At 40.1% G+C, this 23571-nt stretch overlaps 1 protein-coding gene across 1 annotated transcript in view; it reads right to left on the bottom strand.

The window, feature by feature from the left end:
- adgrd2 (adhesion G protein-coupled receptor D2) overlaps positions 1-23571 on the bottom strand; it is a 149082-nt gene that overhangs the window by 50664 nt on the left and 74847 nt on the right. The window contains exons 16-19 of the mRNA XM_049578766.1: positions 18967-19120; positions 13910-14043; positions 12149-12264; positions 7786-7906 (exon numbers count right to left, since the gene is read on the bottom strand). Coding sequence (XP_049434723.1) covers positions 7786-7906; positions 12149-12264; positions 13910-14043; positions 18967-19120 — 525 coding nt within the window. The remainder of the gene's footprint in view (positions 1-7785; positions 7907-12148; positions 12265-13909; positions 14044-18966; positions 19121-23571) is intronic.

The following is a 23571-nucleotide window of genomic DNA, read 5'->3' as shown; positions in this document are numbered from 1 at the left end:
GCAAGTTCTGAGGCTGAAAAATGAAGCCAACCCCTAAGTGCAGTTCTTTCAATGGCCCCTTGAAGCTGGCTCCAGGAGTCAGTCACTCCCCACAGACCCCCATGATAAAATGCCTAACTTTACAGCAGAAATAAACATGTTTACAGCCTGGTACAATAAACAGTTTTGGCCTCCATAGCTAATTTCCCCCTTGATGACAACTGTATGGGGCATAAAGTTTTTGATAAAACTTAAGCTTAAAGTTACACATAATTAAGGGCGGGCTCTTTCAAGTGACAGGATGTCTGCAGATAATGTCCTCAGCTTCTCGGTCAGACCCACCCCTTGCTCCTCCACAGCTCTACTCTCTTGCCCTATGGTCACTTCTGTCTCCAGAAAATGAAGATAGCAATGGCTGAAATGCAGAACTCAAGGTCCACAAACCAATGGGTGTTGTCACGGTAACGACGTCCATTATTTTTACAATCTATCCATGCACATGTGTTTGAACTCTGCTCAAGTGGAACTCATACACACGTGTATGGCCAAGCATGCTCATCATATTGGAACCTTATTGTTTAAATACATATGTTTGGGAAGTACTGAGTATACGACTGGATGAAGAGACTTGAATTACAATGCATGAGTTGTGTAAGAGTTTTTAAACATCCATACATCCATACATTTTCAACCGCTTATCCGGGGCTGGGTCAGGGGGGCAACAGGCTGAGGAAAGATGTCCTTCTTCCCAGCAATGCTTTCCAGCTCCTTCTGGGGGATCCTGAGACGTTCCCAGGCCAGATAAAATATATAATCCCTCCAGTATGCTCTGGGTCTGCCCCGGGGCCTCCTACCAGTTGGACGTGCCTGTAACACCTCTAACAGGAGGCCCCCCGGAGGAATCCTGATCAGATGCCCGAACCACCTAAAGTGGCCCCTTTTGACGAGCGACGGCTCTACTCTGAGCTTTCTGCGGATGTCTGAGCTCCTCACCCTATCTCTAAGCCTGAGCTCAGCCACCCTTTGGAGGAAACTCATTTCAGCCACGTATATTTGCCATCTAGTTCTTTCAGTTATTCCCCATAGCTCATGACCATAGGTGAGGGTTGTGATGTAGATGGACTGGGAAATCAAAAGCTTTGCCTTCTGGCTCAGACCTCTCTTAACAACAGTCCAGTGCAGCACCAGCATCACTGCAGACACCGCGCCACAACGCCAATCTATCTCACACTCCATTCTAACCTCACTCGTGAACAAGACCCCAATATACTTGAACTCCTTTGCTTGTGGCAGTAACATACTCCCAACTTGGAGGGGGTATTCCACTGTTTTCTAGCAGAGAACCATGGCCTCAGACTTGGAGGTGCTGACTGTCATCCTGGCCTCTTCATAATCAGCTGCAAACCGCCCCAGACTATGTTGGAGGGCACGGCATGATGAAGCCAACAAAACTCAGAACTCAATTCTGAGGTCACCATATCAGTTTGTAAACAGATGTTTGGATAATAATAATAATAATAATAATGATAATAATGATAATGATAATGATAATCATACACTGGATTTATATAGTGCTTTTCAGCATAAAGTTATGCTGTTGTTAATCAAAGACCCAGATGACTTAAATTCATGAAGAATATTTGCCTCTTTTGTATTCTCCATTTACTGTGGAGACAAACAAGAAACACATTTTTCCTCACAAATTAAAGGTAACATGAGGTGAGCAATTTACAAATGGTCATTTTGCTGGTAAAGTATTACTTGTTTAGGGGTATATTGATTTAATTGTTCAAAGAAACCAACATTGGTTGCTGGTATAGGGCACAAGATGCAAACTGTAATCTCCAGTGTCAAAGTTAGACACACTGTACACCACGCCATTGATCCCAGCCTCCTCTCCGAGAGGTTTTACAGTTCTATAAAAATAATCACATTACATAACATAATGATCCCTCCTTTTGATATGTACCTGGTCTCTTGACAGGAAAACACAAATGTGCTTTCTGTCTTTTTAAGAGCTTGACAAACAACCAATGTTGTCATTTTTCTAATAATCTTTCCAAACTGATTTCAAAATGGACACCCCGAATACAAAGGTAAACATAGATTATAATGTGCACAGTGGGGAAATGGAAAAACTAAGAGAGGAATTGCTGAGTGGGGAGAAAAGGAGATAAGCTGTTTGGTTCTTATTGCTGTTGTCTATGAGATCATAAGAATTCAAGCCCTACTGTACCAGCTATTTTGGAGCAGATGTTTACAGAATGAGATTCAATCAGTGATGTGAGTAAGGTGAAGCGCAAATAGACAACAGTTTGGGTGCTATAATCACAGTCAGCAAAGTCAGATAAGGGGGATTTATTGGAGAACATTGTAGGATACATTAGCTACGACTCCATGTGAGTTTTTAAAATGCTCTCCAGGCTACAGACAAACCTCCCACCATGCTTAATGTGGCACTATACTGGCTGCTGATCGAATGTTGTGTCATTCTCTGGGAAAATAACTTTTTTTAAATTCTGCAGTAGACAGATACTTACTTTTATGTTGCAAGCAATGTAGTATTTAATCTGTAATTAGGCACAGCCCAAAGGCACAAGCCAAAGTTGCCTACGGGTTACATCTGTAACAGGAAACCGATGGAATTGGGAGCCGGCGATGTTTTTATTCCCACAGCTGTTCGCACCATTTTGGTATTCCTCTGTTTACCTACAGCAGCTGACCAGCGTGTGTCGTGAGCCTGAGCCGGTGTTCGCGCTGTAGTAGTAGGTATATATAGGGCTAGTACATCTTCTTCCTCACTAATAATAGCCTACTGGTCCTCTGTTGGAAACAGCCAATGAAGTTTTCGTTAGCCGTTGCTATCCGCGTACCTGCACGGCGTGGTGATGAACTGTCTTATTGATTTCTGTTGCCGTGCTGTCTTGTGGGCCTGCACGGCAGAGTGATACTGGCCAGAAAATAGTCCCAATTGATAGCAAGGTCTGAAGTAATGCGGGGATGTTTTAAAATTATTGAAATAGTCTAACAAAACACATGCATACTTTTTTGTAGCTTAAACCCTTTTGGTTACGTGTCCCCCGTACATCTTCAGAACTACTTTTTCTCCGGTAAGCTATGGGCGATTTCTCAGAGCTGGAGGCTCGTTGAGAGTAGTGACACCGTCACATCAGAGCTACAGATGGTCAGTGTTTCACACAACTTCATGTCCAAAATCCTGAACTATTACTTTAAGTCTATTAGCTGAGCGGGAACTTGTGGGCGGGGCTGGTGGGAGAAACATTATTGTGCATATTCAGTGGGTTGCATACTGCAGAAATAAACCCCAAAGCAAGAAACTCTTTTGCCGTATGTGCCAGGTGAACAACTCCATAGAAATAAATAGAAGCCATCTTAGGGTCCAGTATGTAGTTATTATTATGCATCTATGCTTCAAGCCTGGACTCTTATCCAGTGTGTGATATCAGGGGAAGATTTAACTATGTTAAGTCGAGTTACATCAGCTTCCTGTGTCATGTCAAAACATCTTAATTTGCCAGCAATGCCATTTGACGAAAACTCACAATCTTCAACATGAATCATTATCAGTGTCTTAAGGCTTTTGGACACAAATTTGAGCTTGAGGTGGATCTGGTCAACTTGCTAGAAGGATTACATCTAAACATACAACATGTTGCCAGCAGGGGACGCTATGACTATATCTCTTATCAAATGGGAAGTTTGGGGATTTGACCATTTATGTTTGAGTTACAAACCACTTCCTGTTTAATGGTGAAACATGGAAATTCAATGCCTGGCCACACCATTTGATAAAAATATAAAATTGCATCAACTTGCCATTGCCAAGGTCATCAGATACTGCTGCCCAAATTTGAAGTAGATGGCAATAAATCTGTAGGAGGAGTTTGTAAAAGTATGACCCTTGCAAGTGAATTTGCATTTCCTAGGATAGCAAAGAAATGACCCACCCTACTCTTCCTATGATTGGCTAGTTCTTGTTGCCTTCGTTGGTTGGATTGGTAAGGCAAGAGGAGTGAGACTGGTTAGGGTTAGGGTAAGAATCCCAGGGTGAGCCAATCAGATGCAGAGTAGGGCAAAGTAGGGTGGGTCATTCCTTATCCTAAGAAATGCAAAATCGCCCCCTGTAAATGGCAAAAAAATCCACTAAATTTCACAGTCAATTCAAATGACTGACTTCCCATTGAGTTTAGGTTATGGCTCCAGAGACTGATTTTAAGTCTTCAGATGTTACATGTGTTTCCTGATTTTCATCCATTTTGATGAAACATAACACAGGGGGCTACTTGTTGAAGTTTTGTAAGTTCTACTACTTCACTCTGTAGTGTCTTATTGTGGACAACTCATGGAAAGATTTAATTACTTTAATTTGGATTATTAGGGTATAATCTTATAATAATGTGAATGTGAACAGCCTAACCTAAGGATGTATCCCACAAATCAGAATGCCCAAATAATTCAGTGCTGATACAGAAACTGAGTGGAGATAAACAGAACTGGAAGCTTTAGTGATATCAGAACTTAGCTTAGGACTAGCTTAGTGAATTAAGACCTCTGGTGGGTGTTATTATTCAGCCGTGTTCTACCTTACTGGCTCTCACTCTCTGCTGTCATGGCCCTCAGACTCTCTCTGTCATACTTTACCTTTATAAACTGTTCAAGCAGCGCAGCAAATGGGCTAGCCCTGCATCGTCCTCCTACCTACATAAGGAAGAACTCCTACTACAGTGTTATCTGCCCTCAGCTGGACACTGGCAGTAAATCTAAATTAACTAGCAGCTCTCTGGGGGTCACCCAGGGGCTAGCTCATTTTGATTAATTAAAGACCAGGGATGAGCACGGAGGGGTGTGTGGGGTAAGAAAAGACAAGGAGACATGTACAGAATGAACAGAAAGTATAAGAAAAGCGGGGAGAGTGTATGGACAAAAGGTTGAAGTAAGGGAAGAATGTGTGATAGAGGAAGTAACTGCTGTGTTATCAGGGGGAGGAGAGCTAGAGGTAGATGTGGTATGACCTGCCGTTGAAAGGACTCAATGCCTAATGAAAATCAGTGAGGTCTTTGAGTTGCTTTTCCTGTCAATCAATTGAAAATACCAGCACGTTCTCATTCTAAATTCCATACAAATATGTAGACATGTAACTGTATTAGGGCTGTCAAGCAATTTAAGAAATCTAATTAATTACATGCTCTGTGATTAATTAATCTAAATTGATCACATATTTGCTGTGAAAGTATAAACATTTATTAATTCAAATGAATTTTGGCAGATGTGTCATGAGTTGCTGGATTTTGGACACACCTGCCCCGGTGCCCCCCTTTCCTCCACCAATGAAACTGGACTGCAGTCCTTTGCAATCCATTTTGCAAAGTAGTTGGTAGTTGGTAGTTGGTCACAGGTAGACTTACTCAATTTGTGTCTTAACATGGGGTACAGTAAATATAAACCTGAGATATCCAACCTGTGTTTTAGATGTAGTATAGAAGAGGGTTCATTCCTACACTGCACTTGGTTATGCACAAAACTTAACACATTCTGGCATGATTTTTCTGACATCATTACAAAACTCCTAGGACTGCATCTCCCATTAGATCCTCAAACCTGCTTATTGGGAGATACTACAAATATTGATGCACGATTAAGAAAAGCTCAAAAGAGGTTCCTCTCACTGGCCTTGTGCATTGCCAGGAAGTGCATCGCCATCACGTGGAAGTCTGACTCCCAACTTTCTATAGGAAGATGGGTTTCAGAAATGAATAGCTGTGTTCCACTTGAAAAAATTACATATACACTCAGGAATGACTATAATACTTTTACAGAGATGTGGCAGCCCTATTTAGCATATATGGACACATTGCCAGCTTCTATGGTGGACGGGTTGTAGTTTTTGCAAGCTCTTTGTTGTCAGTGATTACTGTTGTCTTCCTTGCCTCTCGACCGTTGTGTTTTTTTTTATCATTATTAATATTATTTTCATTATTTATTAATTTTATTTATCTATTTTTTTTTTTTTTCTCCTCCTCTCTCTTTCAGTTTGTGGGTGGGTTGAGGAAGGGGTTTGGAGTTGTGTGTTTGTGTTTTCATGTATATCTTATTGAATTGAAAGCTGAAAAATAAAATATTCTAAAAAAAAAAAAACATGGGGTACAGAGTAGCTCAACGAGGCTGGCTACTAGTGCTAGTATCAAAGGCTGTGCTAGCTCGAACCTCCAGGCATGCTGCTAAATGCTTTGTGTTGAGGTGATATTTCAGGCTTGAGGTATTCCGATTGTATGAAAATTCCTTACTGCAGAAACTGCAGAGAAGGGTGCTCTTATCAACAGTTTCATCTGGGCATTTAAATGTTCCATTCACGGGGCCAAGCAGCGTTGTCTTGTCTGCCTCCATCATGTGACAAAGCCACTGCGGCCTTCAGTGACGCATCGGGTCAAGGGGCACCACGAAACGCAATTAATCAGCTTTATTTTTCTATGTTTTTTATAACCACAAAAACTGCTTCAAAAAGAAAAGCTACAGAAATAAATATTCAATTGTGCACTTTTGGATAGTTTGCTTTGCATCTGGCATTTCCTCAGAGTTCTGACTGGACTTGTCACAATCATCACAAAGCTCTGGTGGCTCTGCATTACTGACTGAAAACACGATACAGGTCTGTATTTTAACGCATCCACATCCCAACTCATCAAATATCACCCCTTTGTCAGTGCTGTTAATGTTCATATGATGTGGTACCCTCCTGAATCTGTTGTTGTGGTTGTCAATGTATGGTTGTTACATGCAGTGTGTCTTTTAAAAACACCTCTGTTTTCACAGGAAATGTACAGTTTCTGTTCGTTAGATGCATACAGTCTCTTTCAAAATAAACTTACAACTCAAACAACACCTCGTATTTATGTTTATTTCCCATGCGACACAAGCACATGGTCAGGTTTAGGCAATGCAACAAAAGCATGTGGTTAGGTTTAAAAAAAAACACAAACAATGGTTTGGCTCAACATTCACACAGGAAGCAAACAGCTGGCTCCCAGGTGAAAGTCTGGAGTTTGATGGACCCATCCACCAACCCTCCTGCTCACCCTATAGGGACTTTCCAGCTACTTACATGCATTTCATAACGCACAAAAGGTGCCTTTGTGTGTCAGTAAGTCACGCAGATGTCCATGGACAAACCACCAGAAGTTGATGACTTCAGTTGCATAAACAACTGCCGCTGCCCAGTGTGTATTATACTAACAAAGTATTTTTGTTGCCTAAATCTAACAGCAACCCTAACCCCAACAACGTAAACCATGTTTCACCAAGGAGAAAGTTGTGTGTACCACTGTCTTTTTGATGAAATGTGTACACAGATGCTAAGGGTGCCTCTCATGGAGACACCAAAGGGTGCCTTCAGTATGACACGTAGAGGGGTGTGAGAAAGTGTTGGTATTTGATGACCTGTAGTAGGATGAGAACGGGACGGGTCACAGTAAGATTGTTTTGAAATATCTGTCTCTTTAGCTACTTAATCCTATAAGAAATATGAGATGATCAAAAAGATGCCCATGCTGCTTCCTACTCTTTACTAACCTATTTTCTGGCCCATCCATGATGTCAAATGTGACACACCAGGGGCAAAAAAAAAAAAGAAAACACAGAAAGGGATATCTGTTAAATGCAGAACCATGTACAGAGACTATTTTTAGCAGGTCCTTTGGTGTAAAAACAAACAAACAAAAAAAACCAAACTGTACATGTTCTAATTTTCATGAAAAAAGGGATATATGTTAGCTGTGACAGCTTGTTTACCTGGAGGGCATTGAGAGCGATGAAGAGATAGGCAACTACTACTGACAGATGGACCAGCACTCCACACAGCCAGGTGAGACCCAGCACTGGCAGAAGGATGAGAACCGGACGGGTCACAGCCCTGGAAACCCACACAGAATGCACATACATGAATTAGAAATGCACATACAGTATGTGCATGAATAAAAAAACAAAACTTCACACCTTGTTGTGGCACAGTTCAACTCTCTGGTACTCTGTGTACCTACTCTCTGTCAACCATTTCACAAAAACATGAGTACAGGCCAACAGACGGAGCCAGCAACGTGAAGTTTTCAAGGTATTCTGATGACATTTTCTGCTCAAATATTTCCTCCTTGTATCCTCATCAAACATCTCTGTGCAGCTATAGATTTTACCGCCCACCAAAGTCATACTCCTGTTTCTCTGCAATCATCCTTTCAGTGATCCTGGTGCTTATACGGCCAATAACCATTTCATGGGGCAAAGCAGAAAAGGTTGCCTTTGTTCAAACCACTATTGTTGTCACACTGCTGCACCTGGGTAGAGCGATTGAGTTTTCAGACTGCACTGTGTCTGCAAGGACAGTGCCGGCACTCACTTCCCTCTCTTCTCTTTTATTTTTGAAAGTCGTTTTCCCTCTTATCTCCTGAATTCACGAAACACTCTAGTGCTGGCACAGACATCTACTGTTAGTCTGTTTGTGAGGGCATGAAGAGACACAGAAGGGGAGGGGGGTTGGTGTGTGTGTGTGTGTGTGTGTGTGTGTGTGTGTGTGTGTGTGTATGGGGGGGTGTTGAAATCTTGTGTGTGGTTTGGACTCATATGCTGTGCAGTGGTTAACACTGTCCTATCACAGCATAAGGCTCGAACGCCTTGTTTTGGCCTTTCTGCTGCATGTTGGGTTGAAGGACTTTTTTTTAATATTATTTTGGGGCATTTTCATCTTTATTTGATAGTGTACAGGTAGATATTGGAACACGTAACAAAGGCCCTAAGGCTTCTGTAGAATCTAACCTGGGACATTGTAATAATACCCTTTTTTACACAGAGGTGGCGCTATAGAGCCGCTACAAAGTTCCTTCTTTATGTCCTTTGCAGTTTTACACAGAACCAATCGATGACAGCATCATGCCGCTCCAGTGTGTGATCATAGACAGTATGCTGGCATTCCGGAGTTAAAAGGGGCATGACAAGCCTGACGTGTAACAGGTCAGCTTCTAGTATGACATAAAACATACGCATTGGTAGCGCTTTAAAATGGCAATAACAATAATTTACTGTTTCTGTTATATGGCAGCTGATCTTGTCCTCTGCTCGGAGGTTAAGGAGCTCCTCATTCTTTTTCTGATTCGCAGACATTTTCGGGCACTGTTAGCCAGCTCTGCATACAAATCACTGTTTTTCAAATCAGGGCTACTAACTACACTGGCCAACGTAAAAATGCAATAACACAATAACGCAATAATGAGGCTGGTCATCTAGAGCCAGTGTTTGGTTTATCTGTACCAAGCTAAAACATACTTATTATATTATATTCCATTTCTGCCAATATATCCCCCTAAATCCTACAAACTGGACTTTTGAAGAGAAAGTCCACCTAAATTATAAAGGCAATAACAACTTCTCACTTAGCTCTTTCGTCAAACATAGTTTAGGTTTTGGTTGTCCAGATTTGGAGATATCCACGTCTCAGATTTCTGCCTCCAATCAAATGCTATGGAGGTGAACTGTGGTGCTCACAGAACTGCATTAAAAAATCAGCACTTCTTTCCTAAACAATTGTTCCCATTGCTCTGGATGCTTCACAGACCTCACTGTCAACTGTTTTCCCCGGCCTATGTATTTGGTAGAAAGTGCCCCAAAGACTGCTAACAACAAGGTCTGTGGATTGTTAAGGTTTATTAGAAAGTATTCATCTGCACTGCAGTTAGCATCTGTGTAAGGTGCTAGAAATGTTCTTGCATACATACAATATTGTTAGAAATGTTTGTACTATTGTCCTGTAACCATAGCAATGTAGAAGGACCTTATAATGAAAAAGGAAATTATGTTTTCGGCCCAGACTCTGAATGGCAATAATACAGCACGGTACATATTCAAAGTTAAATCAGAGTGGCTTTAATAGGAAATACAAATTTTGTAGTAAAAAAAGTAAAAATGTCTCTTTATTGTAAGCTGGTTCATTTCAGGATGAGTCTAGATAGATTGTATATGTTCATTACTGACAACAAATCCCTAGAAAAGACTCAAACCAACAGTGAATGTATCTCCTAACAGGTATTGTGTGTGTATCAAAGCCTTTCTTTTTCCTCTGTGCCACAGAGCTCCACTGTTGTCCAAAAACCATTAAAAAAAAACATCGGTGAGCTACACTGAAGCACTGGATGACATGTTCCTTCTTTACCACGAACACACACACTGTTTTATTATTAATTTGACTCAGTCCTCTATACACTGTCCTGCTGCCACAAATACTCAGCATACATACAGCACCAAATGTGGATTAATTCCACCACTGAAAACAGTCCCCCAAAAATGCAGTAATTCCTCCTGTTTAAGTAGTGTTAGTAGTGTGATAATAAAAAAAAGAAAAGTGATTAGATGTTTTAGGGGATTGCTGAGCCTTTTCTAAAGATGAGACTAATATTTGTGACACTTTTTAAAGATTTATGACCAAACAGCAGTGAACAGGTTTGAGGATGAGAGTGACAGACAGGGTGAGTCAGAAAATATGGAGGGTTGTCTAGGACATTGCTGGTTTGAGTCTTTTAACAGGGTTGTTGAAAGCAAGGAAAATATAGCTAGCCTATCCTTTAGCTTGATTAGAAATCATAAAAGTTGCAGTATTTCTGTAAGATGTGGTGAAATAACAGAACAAGGAATGGGTTCTGTGGCCACTCAGAACTATGCTTTCAAGGTCTTAGAACAAAGATGAATGTGTAAATGTAGTACAAAAGGCCCTTAAACTGTTCTCAGAAATTAGACTTGTTCAGTCGATGGCAGAATCTTTAAAGTAGGGCTGGTCGATATGGCTAAAAAATATCGTGGTATTTTTAAGGTATATCGTGATACACAATATGCATCTTGATATTTGTAATCACCTCTAAACTACTGTAGATCAAAAAATACAACATTGTTAAATTAACCACAGTTACAATAAAGTTAAATAAAGTAGCTACTGTCATAACCAAGGTAAATAAAATACTGTTATAATAAAGTTAAATAAAGTACTGTTACAATATAATATAATATAATATAATAATATATATAATATAATATAATTTTAAATACTGTCTTAACTAAGTTAACAGTTAAATAAAGTAGCTACTGTCATAACCAAGGTAAATAAAATTCTGTTGTAGTAAAGTAAAAAAAAATCTTACAATAGTGTTAAATAAATACTGATACAATAAAGTTAAAATATTGTCAAATAAAGTTGAAATACTGTCTTAACAAAGTAAAGTAAAATACTGTTACAATAAATGCAAATGATGTACAGTAGCTACTGTCATAATACAATTAAATAAAATACTGTCATAATAAAGTTAAATCAATTAATGTTAAAATAAAGTTCAATAAAATACTGTTTTAATAAATGTAAATAAAGTAGCTACTGTCATAAAAAAGTTGAATAAAGTAATGTTACAATTAAATAAATCAATGTAGAACCACTGGTGCTTTTAATTTGAAGCACTTGACTCATCTCAGGCCAGAAGTGTTGATGTTTTTGCTGTGAACTAGAAGCTTTTGGTCAAAAGTCAGATATTACCAATTTGTGAAAAGTAAAAAATACGACCATTAGTCTCAATGTTCATGATATAGTCATTTGATCAATCACATGTGGAATAAGCCACAAAACACTGGGCACATTTGATATATCACTGACCTCCTCTTTAAAGTTCCCATTCTTGCTTCACTTTTGTGAGCATGCACCATGTTTTAGACACTAATCATGTTATAAAGCTTTGAGAAGAGCTGAACATTGCTATTTGGAAGCTGAATGTAGCAAAGACACAACCCAAGATGAAACACGAGCGCGCGCGCACACACACACACACACACACACACACACACACACACACACACACACACACAGCTGTGTTGGGACCAGGTGTTAAGCTGATAAGCCCTTACAACTCCCACAGCAGACTCCCGGAGATTAACTCCCAATCTCTCACACTGTCTCTATTGACTGTGGCTGGCTTGACCGAAAAGGAAACATTAAGTACGTGTGTGACGGAGAGTGTGTGAGAGAGTGGGCGTACAAGAGAAAAAGACTCATGAAAGAGAGCGCACAAAAAGCAGGAAGAGAGAGAGAGGGAGAGCGACAGAGAGAGGTAGAGAAGCCATTGTATCTCACCAAGTGAGGTCAAAGGTCTGTATCTTTGATGACGAGCTTGGACTGAGCATCTTAGCACGACGACGAGCGCTGGAAACGGTCACCATGACAACCCGACACAGCACAACTGCATTGACCTGCAGGCAGAGGACAACAGCATCAACATGGCCTCCAGGAAGCATGAGACGTGCTGCTGCAGATCCACTTGGCCTCAAGCTCACATGTAGAGGAGGGCACGTTTACCCTCCTCTTCAGGCTGCAGGAAACCACACTACACCAAACAGCACTCAGCTGATGTACATTATTTCATTTTTCACTGCTCCTGGCCTATCTGAGAAGGAAAAATAGAACAGAGAAAAATATTAGGGCTGTAGTTTCCTGGTCGACTAGTCGATTATTTGGTCGATATGCTCTCATCCGACCAAATTCTCATTGGTCAAATAATCACCGTGTTACTTTCATAAGGAGAAAAGTGCTACATCAATAGCTTTCCAGGATGAATCCATTATTAGGCTAAGTTACCTGTGAAAATGGAAAACACTCATGAATGCTGCGATTTATAGTGAAGCCAATTTGCGTACTTGTGTTTGAAATTCTCTCTATTAAGCCATATTTAATGTGTGTTTTGAATCAATTAAACTTTACAGCACTTAACAGAGTCCTCCACTGCAGACTAGCGTTTTGGAGGTGTAACTGCAGAGTGACACAAAGACACCACCGCAGAAGTAAAAATAACATGCACATTTTTTTTTCCCCCACGACTAATTGATTAGTTGAAGATTATGTACAACTTTAGTCGACCAAGATTTTCTTTGGTTGACTACAGCCCTAAAAAATATAAACAGCAGGGAAATGCAGAAACTCAACTCTGAAAAACAGAATCTTCTGTGTTGTTTGTGTAGCCTATGTGTTGGCAGCATGTTGGTACAGTGGTAAGCACTATCACCTCAGAGCAAAACAGTAAATGCATCTCCTTTATCATTTGTAAAGCCATTCTTCTGAATATTTTGAAACATGCATTGTTTTCATCCATGTTTTGCTGGCTAGCAGTCCTCTTCTTCTCTGCGTTTTGCTAGTGGGTTAGAGCTGGGTTACATGCCCTACATGCTCGTGCAAATTTAGGTGCTTTCTCATGTTCATGCTAGAAGACAAAGGGGACTCGCTCATCTAAACATTGCTTGTAGCATAATGACATAATGACGACAATTTTACGTCACTTTAGAAACGTTGATACGCTATGTACGAAATGTACAAATGTAATGGAATTTGTGGTTTTGTGGAAACATTCAAAGCTAACATTTGCTTTGGGAACTGGACTGGTCGTTTGAAATAAACTAATAGAAATGATTCTAATGGTCATTACAACTCAAATCAACTCAACTCAAATGTATTTATGAAGCACAACTCATGTTGACAAAAGGGCTGTACAAAAGAATAAAATGCTAACACCATCAAACTCACAACACAAAACAATTACAAGGTTTTAAGGAGTGGGGTCTTTTCAAAAGGCAAACAGCTGTTTAAGAAGGTCCCTAACTAAACATTATCACAATACCCATAAAGATGTCAGTCACAAAGCAATCTGGAAATCAAAACAAACAAACAAAAAAAAAAAACCCTTTTTTTTTTCTCCTTCCTACAATGTAAATTGCAGAATCTGTCTTGAGAGATTAGTGACAAAGAAATGGAGGTAAGGTGAGGTTTTAAGTGGTGATCTTGCTCGCTGTCAGACACCCCCGCCCAACACACACACACAAAATGGCACACAGTGAGATTACATACCGCCAAGACAAATATAACAGGTCCAACAAAGGCCCAAATGGTGTCAGTCTTCACGTTAAGCCAGCAGTGATCATCTGCCTTGTAATCATCCACCGATACTGCCAGTGTTATACCAACTATTAGAACAGGTAGTCCTGAAAAAGAATTTGATAAGAGAACATCGACCATGGTAGTGTTGTGACAACAAAAGAATACGCATGCTTAAATACATATTTATGTAGCAGACTATTTAGTCTGCTCTGCTCTCATAGTCAATATCGTCTGAGGGAGAACATTAGGCACATCTGCATAGAGAGCTGAGAGGAACGCCTTAATATTGAGTGTTTGTGCTGCTTATTCACACACTGTTCTGAGCTTCATAACACATACTCACAGATGGATGTGGGAGCATGAACAGCAGCTGCAGGATGTTTAAAAAATAGATTAAATTCACAGTACAGCATAACACGAATGTGAATGTTTATTTAATTTATCCCTTTAAATGTTGTTACACCATGCCTTTAAATAATTACACACATTTAAAGGCATGGCCACTTTGAGTGACAGGTGGGTGCTGTCTGTTGACAAGTCACTACCTTGGCGACAATGTTGGTTGAGTAACATAATGTGTGTCACTGAGTGTTCTTCAGAGACATTAAAAGTGTCTCAGAGACATCGACATGAAAAAGGATTAAAATATCTTGCCCGCCATTTAAAATTAAAACTCATTCGAAACAGCTAAGGAGTTTAGTATATGTTAAAATTACTGTTTTGATGTCGTCTATGTGATTTTTATTATTTTCTAGCAGCTCTGGTTGTGTCTTAAATGGTTGGAGCACCTGGTCAGCAGAGGGTGCTGTGTGTGTAAGGTATCAATGACTGACGCCTGCCACTAGTAGAGTGAGAGGTCAGATTGTTGTTGTAGTGCAGAGATGCACAGATGCCAAAGGACTGATATTGTGCTGTTTACTGTTCCTACAGGTAAGATAATCAGAAATCATAAACAGAAAGACACGTGAAAGTGATATGACAAGTGTTAAAGCCTTAGACTGTGACTGTGATGTGTAATAAGTTGTAACTTAATTTTGAATGGAGATGAGCGCACCAAGTAATGGTGACCTAGTAATTTCCACTACTCTGCCAGATCCATGTAAAGTAAGCCAATATGGCAGGCAATGCTAATGAGATTGGAAATGAGTGATGAAACTGTCTTTAAAAAGGGGAAATGTACAACAGTTAATTAAATACGATTAATGAGGTTGGTTTGAAGTGAGCCCTTGCTAATGTGTGGTGTGAAAATGTGTAAAACCCTTAACTTTGTATGAAAGAGTAGAGGCTAATAACACAGATGCTAACAGCTAACAGTAAAAGCCCGCTTTCACTGCGGCTCTGACTAATTGCAGGCCAGGAAGACATTACATCATTTCTGGGTACAGAATAAGAGCACAAAAGATGCTTTTACTACAGATTGTCCTGTGGTGTTACAAAATAAGAGTTTACATGAATGCCATGATTTCAGTATTGAAGTTCATTCATATTTTTGGTGACCATTGAGTTAGAAAGAATAATAAATACTCTTGATTTAAAGACAGTAATAAGTTAAAAGGTTAAAAAGTGAAACAGTTAATGTGGTAATAAATAGAGATTAAAATAAGTTCACTGAATATAAATACTTGTGGTTAAAAGGGTGTTGGTGACATGATTACCTATCTACCATTTGAATGTTTTTTATGTGTTTGAATTTGTGTGTAATACTTGTTTGAAAGACGTCTATCACCAGGCGAGTGAGACGTCAGATCGTTGTTGTAGTGCAGAGAAACACAGATGGCAAAGGACTGATATTGTGCTGTTTGCTGTTCCTACAGGAATAAAAAAAGTTAATATGCTACACAAGGAATCGGCCACCGTGTCATTCTTATGAGTGTAACACATGCAGCTGTAGCTTTCACTATTTCAGTGCTTTCAGTTCATGAAAATTAATTGTAACATTTTTTGTTGCCCCAAAAAAAGGTCTTGTTCATTGTTTAGTTGCACTAAAAGACTCTCTAGGGGCTCATTTATGCTCAGTGTTAGAAATGGGGATGGAGATGCTCATACAGAATGGAATGGATTTGTAATACAGTGAAAATAATTCTCCATCCACATGTCAGAGGCTGCACAGACCACCGCTGTCTAAGACACTGATTCCATTTACAGGTACAATATTACAGCCTCCTCCAATGTTGCCTCATTTGTTGTTGTGAGAAACTTTTGACTCCACCCTCTAGTGTGATCTATTGGCTGCATCTATGTCAACATTGGGGTGGCAGTAGCTCAGTCCATGGGGACATGGGTTGGGAACCGGAGGGTCGCCTGTTCGCCTGCTGTCCGGACCAAATATGGAGCATGGACTGGTGGCTGGAGAGTAGCCAGTTCACCTCCTGGGCACTGCTGAGGTGCCCTTGAGCAAGGCACCGAACCCCACAACCCCCCAACTGCTTGGGGCGCCTGTCCATGGGCAGCCCCCTCACTCTGACATCTGTCCATTAAATACATGTATAGGTCCTCTAGTTCGGACCTGTGTGTATATGACATTTATAACATTTGATATAGACAGGCTGCTGTGGGTCAGAAGGTAGAGCAGGTCATCCACTAATTGAAAGATTGGCAGTTCAATCCTCGACTCCTCCTGTCCGCATGTCGAAGTATCCTTGGGCAAGATACTGAAGCTCAAATTGCTCCCAGTGGCTGTGCCATCAGTGTGTAAATGTGTGTGAATGGGCAAATGTGACAAGTAATGTAAAAACTTTGAGTAGTTGGAAGTCTAGAAAGGTGCTATGCAAGCAATTCCATTTACACACACATTCATATGTAAAGTGAGCATGAATAAGCTTAAGGAGTCTGATGTTAAGTTTTCCTGGTAAGTACATTTTGTTTGAATGGTTTTAAGCCAGTTTTTCACTGCCAAACTCAAGGTTCCAAAACAGGAAACCACAAACCAATTAGTGATGTCACAGTGGCTACATCCATTATTATATACAGCTTTTGGTTTTTACTCACTCAACTAAAATATTTGAAATGCCCTTATGCTGCTCTTCTTTATGGTCATTGTCTCAAACACGCCCCATATTAGATAAACAGCTGTGATTGGCCAGTCAGATCTGAACTTGCTGGAAGTCTGTTCTAGTGGAATGGGACCAGACACATCTGTCAGAACAAATAAAACACTAGCTTGCAGATTCCTTTGGTTCCCAGGCAAACCGAAACACACACTGAGTGTGAATGTGAACACGTGAGGTTCGTGGTTTTCCTTCAGGCAAACTGTGCTGAAGCCCCTTAGGGACATAATCAATTATTATTACTATTGTTCTTTACTCTGATTTGACAAAAATAATATACTGCAAAAATTATAACTTGTGCACAGACAGTAAGAGAGGCAAAGTCAGTATTTAATGTTAGAACAGCCAAGCAGAGATGCAAATTTGTTAAGCGTAAAATGTGACATCCACATTTTGTTTTACTGCATAAAGACAAAGTCAGCCTAACAACAACTCCACCAATTTTAGAGACAGCGTGATTTAGCTGTTTGTAACTCTGCCTTTGAAATGATTTCAATATGTGTTAATCAAGATGAATACATCTTACATTAAAGCAAATTTGGTAAATTCGTGTGAAATAAAAGATGAGGTTAAAAGACACTTTAACACCCCCTTTTTGTTTGACTGTGATGACCATGACCTTGAGGTCAAGATCATGGCTCTGGGTTAATTACTGTGTCTTATTATCAAAAGGTAATACAATTTCTTACTGAACTTACAATGAAACTGATATGATGTCATGATTCAGGATCATAGCATGCAGGATCCTGACTGTGTGGTTTCAGGTGAAAAATGTGTTCCTTTTGTTTCACTAATTTTGGTTTACTAGCTTGTAAATCTCAGTTAACTAATGCATTGTGATAATAACTGTGGAAATTGAATTCATGCAGTTTTCATCCAGGCCGCGGGAAGGTGGGTGCTGAGGGTGCTGAAGCACACCCTTTTGACAAGGGGTGGAACAGTGCAGTCTGTAAATAGTTGCCTATTTTACCATGACTCATAGGCTATCTCAACATTTGTTTTATATTCTGAACAGCATATGATAAGGTGATAGAATGAATGAATTCTCAACACATTCTCATCTCAAGTCATCACATATCATTACTTTGTCAGTGGCCTTTCACATCTACATATTACGTGCTAGGTATCCTTCAGCATCTGCTGTTGATGTTCCATGACACCACTACCAATGCTGGGACGTTAACAAAAGCACATGGTAAGGATTAGGAAAAAAACATGGTTTGGATCTACATTCATACAGGAAGCATGAACAGGCTGAGAAAGACCAAACATTTGCCAGAACAGATTTGGAGTTGCTTTTTAATAGCAGCTAATGATGGAGTGGACAACGAGTGGATGTAACGTTATGAGTTGCCCAGGGGACGTGAACAGACATGAAACAGACAACTGAATGTCCGCCACCATTTAAAAAGAAATATTCGAAATGTTGGTTCATACAATCCAGAGACAAATTGTGTCTATGGCAAGAGAGTGCCCATTCTTTGGACTAAGTGAACCATCGATGTACTGTAATGTCTGAGCAGGTTTCCTGTAGTTTCTCAACCCAATCGCCATAACAAATGTTCAAATTGTAAGTTTCACCAAGCGACAGATATTATATATTTACCCTATTACGTAGTGGATATGTTGAAACTTCACATCTCAAAAATGCTGTGTTTAATGTGTGATTAGGTTTAGTCACAAAAAACAACTAGATTCTGATTAGGAAAAGATCATGTTTTGGCTTCAAACATGCTCTTTAGAGTGGCACAGTCCCCGCTGGAATTGCCACCAATGTCTCCCAAAAAAACAACCAGTTTGTTGGTCTCGAACAGTGGTCTGCAGCTGGCAGCGATCTCACCCAAGTGTGAGCACATATGCGTACCCATTTTTACTGCACAGCACTCCTCAGTGAAAATGAGCTCCCATGCCATCCCATTGGTTTCCATCCAAATCTGCAGGTCATAAATCAAACTGCAACTTGACAAGTGACATCATTACCCCAGCCAGTGATGTAGTAGAGCTTCATCCTGCGGTCCTCGCTTATGTTGACAGACACGACTTTGCTCCAGAGCAGAAGGCCCTCCACCAGCATCCAGGAGAAGGAGGCCATGAAGAAGAGGTGGAGTAGCGCAGTCACCACGAAGCATGCTGCCTATAGGAATAGCAATATACAAAGAGGATTTTTGTGTTGTTAACTACATCCTTTATATGGAGGTGATACTGCTATTGTTTGAGTCAGTGCTTCATCAGTAGTTGAGCAAAAATGTTCAGTTTTGTCCTCACAAATAAATTTCCAAAACTAACACACTGTCACTCTCAACTTGTCAAATATAGCTGGGTCAGTGGCCCTACACTTCAAACTATGACACGCTACGTTCCACTCTGGCATCGGTTTTACATCCTTTTCTGCTTGTTATGTGCATACAGTGTCTTATTAAAATAAACCTCCAGTGTCACAGAAGTGTAGGGCCACATACCAAACTGCTGTATCTGATGAGTTGGGAGTGAGAATGCCCTGCCAAAACACAAAGATATCATCAGTGGATTTCATGACAGTCTTGATATTTATACAACAGCTATGGGAGGTATAGTGTGTCATCTATGAATAGGAAGATTCTTGGTTAAATACCTGGCTCTGCCAGTCCACATGTTGAGGTAGCTCTGGACAAGATAATGAAACCCAAATTGCTCCTGATGCCTGTGCCATTGGTATATGAATGTATGTGAATATTAACTAAGTAGCAGGTGGCACCTTGTATTGTAGCCTTGGCCCCCAGTGTGTGAATGGGTGAATTTGGCATGTAGTATAAAAGCGCTTTAAGTGGGTGGAAAACTAGAAAGACACTGTACAAATGCAAGTCCATTTACCATTTACTGAATTAAAAAAAGAAAAAAATATAGATGTGGGTGGCTAGTCAGAGGTTTGAAGGTAATATTTCTTATGTACAACTTCAATATGTGGCACCAGAGCAGGTATGGGCCATAAAACAATTTCAGATCCTCCTGTGGACACTTGGAATAGTTTAGCTTGTTCTCATTCAAGTTGTCAAATAATGCCATTTTGTCAGTGATCTTGGCGTCAGATAACGATGCAGAAAGGCACCTTTCATAGTGGTATGATACGCTGCCAGGTGGCATCAGTGTATAATGCCACCAGATGGTGTCAGTTAGAAATGCCGCCAGTAACAATGTAATATAAGGAAGTGGAAAGTCCCTATAGGGTTGACAGGAGGGGAGGTGGATAGGTCCAACAAACCTGGGACTTTCATCCAGGAGGCTGCTGTTCACTTCCCATGTAAATGTTAAGCCAAACCTTTTTGTTTTTTCTAAACCTAAGCACTTGCTTTTGTTGCACAAGGAAAAAAACATAAATACAAGGAGTTTTACCAACGTTATAAGTTTATTTTGTGAAAGAATGTATGCATCTCGCAAGCAGAAAAAACAGAAAACAGAGAGAAGGGAAAACAGAAGTTTATTTTGAAAAAACAAAACAAAACACAACGCCATGTAATAAGCATGGATTGACATGGCGGTCTGGAACTTCAACAACAGAAGCTGAAGAATGCCTAGCGCATCATATTTAGACATGAAAGTCAACGGTATTTGATAAATTCAGATGAGGATATCTATATGCAGTTCATTTTTTGGAATTGGAGCCATGAGTTTTTGAGGTACCTTGGTGTTAAGGGTTAGTCAAGATGGATTCAAATGAAACTATCCTGACTGAAGGTAGCACTAGAGGAAAGGTTAAAGAGTCACCAAATTAGAGTCCCTTAAGCTATAGCAGTCTGTCCACTGGGCGATTAAGACTTTGATCCAGAGAAAGATATCCCAACAACTATTTAAGACATTAACAACAAAACAAGATATGGCTATCCTCACCTCAACAACTCAGAAATGGACCTTCAGTAAACTTCAAACCTGACATATAATGAGCATGCCAACTGCGCATAATGTGTATTTCAAGCACTTCAATAAATTCAGCAATATGGTAAAGCTATTTTCATCACTTTGTTGTTCTGAATGACTCATCTTAAGTGTTAAGACTCACTGTGGCTATATGTGTGTAAATGTACCTGGCAAACTGTATTTTGTAGTAAATCTTTTTTTTAGTAACATACTATTGCTAAGACAGCAGTAGCTACATGTGAAGTACCGAACAGTGCAAGTCACTGAATTTTCACAACACTTTCCTGCAAATGTTTCACAATAAAAGCCTTATTAGTGAATAAAGGGATCATGTTCACTGAAATTTTACAAAGGCTTTTAATTTGAACCAGATTCAGAAAGTATTGCAATTGTAATAACAGCTTGATGCCATGGCAAAAATTTAAAAGGGCAAATGGGAGCAGATCAGACAAGAGGGTAGCTTCATATCAAAATATGCCCAAATATACTTATCAGATAGAGTGAGGTCAAAATAAGTCTGGTCTCTAATTAAGCTGTGGTAGCCCATATATTTGAGGTAAATACTGTAAATATACATTTGACAATACTTATTTTTCAGTGACAGTAATAACTATGGCGTACTAGGCTTGATATCAACTTCTGGTTGAATGAACGCTGCCGCTGCTCTCCGGCCCTTTTATGTGATTTTAAATTGATATCTGGACTCTGCAGTAGATCTTTTACTTTTGACACACACAACACTGTTGGTTTTATACCTTGGTGCTACCATCAAACGATCTGTCTGTTTGTATTGTGTGATCTGGACTCTTTACCTGTGGCGCGCCCACTCCTTCCTACTGCTACTGCTGTCCGGTAACGTTGCCCTTCACCCACCCATCATATGGATTCACAGACTGGCTGTGCTTGTCTGTCATGTCCTGTCCATCATATTAAATCCATTGTCAGCCTTACTCCAATACACGGCTGCTGAGCTCCTCCAGCATTGGTTCCACTGGTTCAGCACCTCGGCCCGGACATTGCTTATACTATTGTCGGAGATACATCCACCGTGGTTCCCGACGAAGCTACCACATCGACGACTCCTCTGTTATAAACTCCATCTGGTCCACAACTCGCCATCCACCGAGAAACTCCGGTAGGAAATTGGACCGCAGTGTGTTAGCTAGCCTAGCCAGATGGTGTTTCAGATTTTCCTCGCGACTATGTTAACAGGTGACTTTCAGCCAAATGCGTCTATGGTTGTCGTGGTGACAACAGCTGTTTTCAACCAGGAAGAGAACACGTAGCTGTCCTCGCGAAAGCCTCTTTATTCAATTTTCAGAACAATATCAAAACATAGCCAATCTGATCCGTCTTTGGACTTTTGTGGAGGAACCCACTCACGGACGACACTCATTCGCGGTTTGAATCGCACTTGTTATGACGGAAAGTTGAAAACAGGAAGAGGCCAAGTTGCTTTTCCTGTCAATTTAACTCCTATCTCTAATACATTTTCCTAATAGGCCTACACAGTTTCATCTTCGGTGCCTGTCTAAATAAACATGTGCCATATTAAAGAACCGTTCAGCCCTTTGAAACGTGAAAAAGAACATTTTCACGGGATTCCAACCCTCTCCATCATGGGAAAATAAATAATAGGCGCACAATTAACGTGGTGCGCCAATATTGCAACACTACCACAGAGACAGATACACTAAATATCAGACAACCTACAGCCAGCTATGTCTTAAAATTGGGAGGCAGCCAGATCAACTTGTGATCACACTGTCCATGCACTGAACATTTTATAATCTAACTGCTTTCCAATACAAAAAGCAGCGGTTTAAATCCACTTAATTCATAAATGTAACGTTTATTGTTGTGCTACAGGTCGATAAAGACAATATTCATAAAATCACATGGAAATACTTTATTTTAAATTAAGCAATAAAGCAGCAGCTGTTAATAGATTTATCTCTAAGATAAGTTATCTATTTATGTTGTAGCATTAAGACGATTAAAAACGTACAAATATGACAAACACTAGGCTGTATATGTGGTATGGAAGTCCATTAACTCCTGCAAAGCATTTTAGAGTCACATGCAGTGCACCCTTGTACGACATCTATTGCACGTCTGTCCGTCCTGGAAGAGGGATCCCTCCTCAGTTGCTCTTCCTGAGGTTTCTACCGTTTTTTTTCCCCGTTAAAGGGGTTTTTTGGGGGGAGTTTTTCCTTATCCGCTGCGAGGGTCATAAGGACACAGGGATGTCGTATGCTGTAAAGCCCTGTGAGGCAAATTGTGATTTGTGATATTGGGCTTTATAAATAAAATTGATTGATTGACCCTTGGAATCCCTTGGTCTTGCCATGATCTGAGAAAGTCCCTATTTGCTTAGAATATTAACATGACTTTTGATACTTTCACTTAGTTCGATGTCATGTTTCCCACCAGCACAATGCTACCTAGTAAACAATGATCTGTTGGAAACTACAAGCACAGCCACATTAATAAAAGAGGAACACTGAATGCAAGTTTAGTTACATGAATGACAGTCAGATGAATCCATCAAATCTACTTGTACATCATCTGAAGGAAATATGACCTTTTGGCCAAAGGAGTTAAGCTGGTCGGTGCCACAAATGTGGTTATGTTGCAGGATCTTACGTATTTGTTTCTTCACTGTATATGTTTGGTATACCATATACCATGTGT

This window comes from Epinephelus fuscoguttatus, linkage group LG6, assembly GCF_011397635.1.
Source record: "Epinephelus fuscoguttatus linkage group LG6, E.fuscoguttatus.final_Chr_v1".
NCBI classification, from domain to species: domain Eukaryota; kingdom Metazoa; phylum Chordata; class Actinopteri; order Perciformes; family Serranidae; genus Epinephelus; species Epinephelus fuscoguttatus.
The sequence above is the reverse complement of the archived record's forward strand: the minus strand, read 5'-3'. Positions and strand labels throughout refer to the sequence as shown.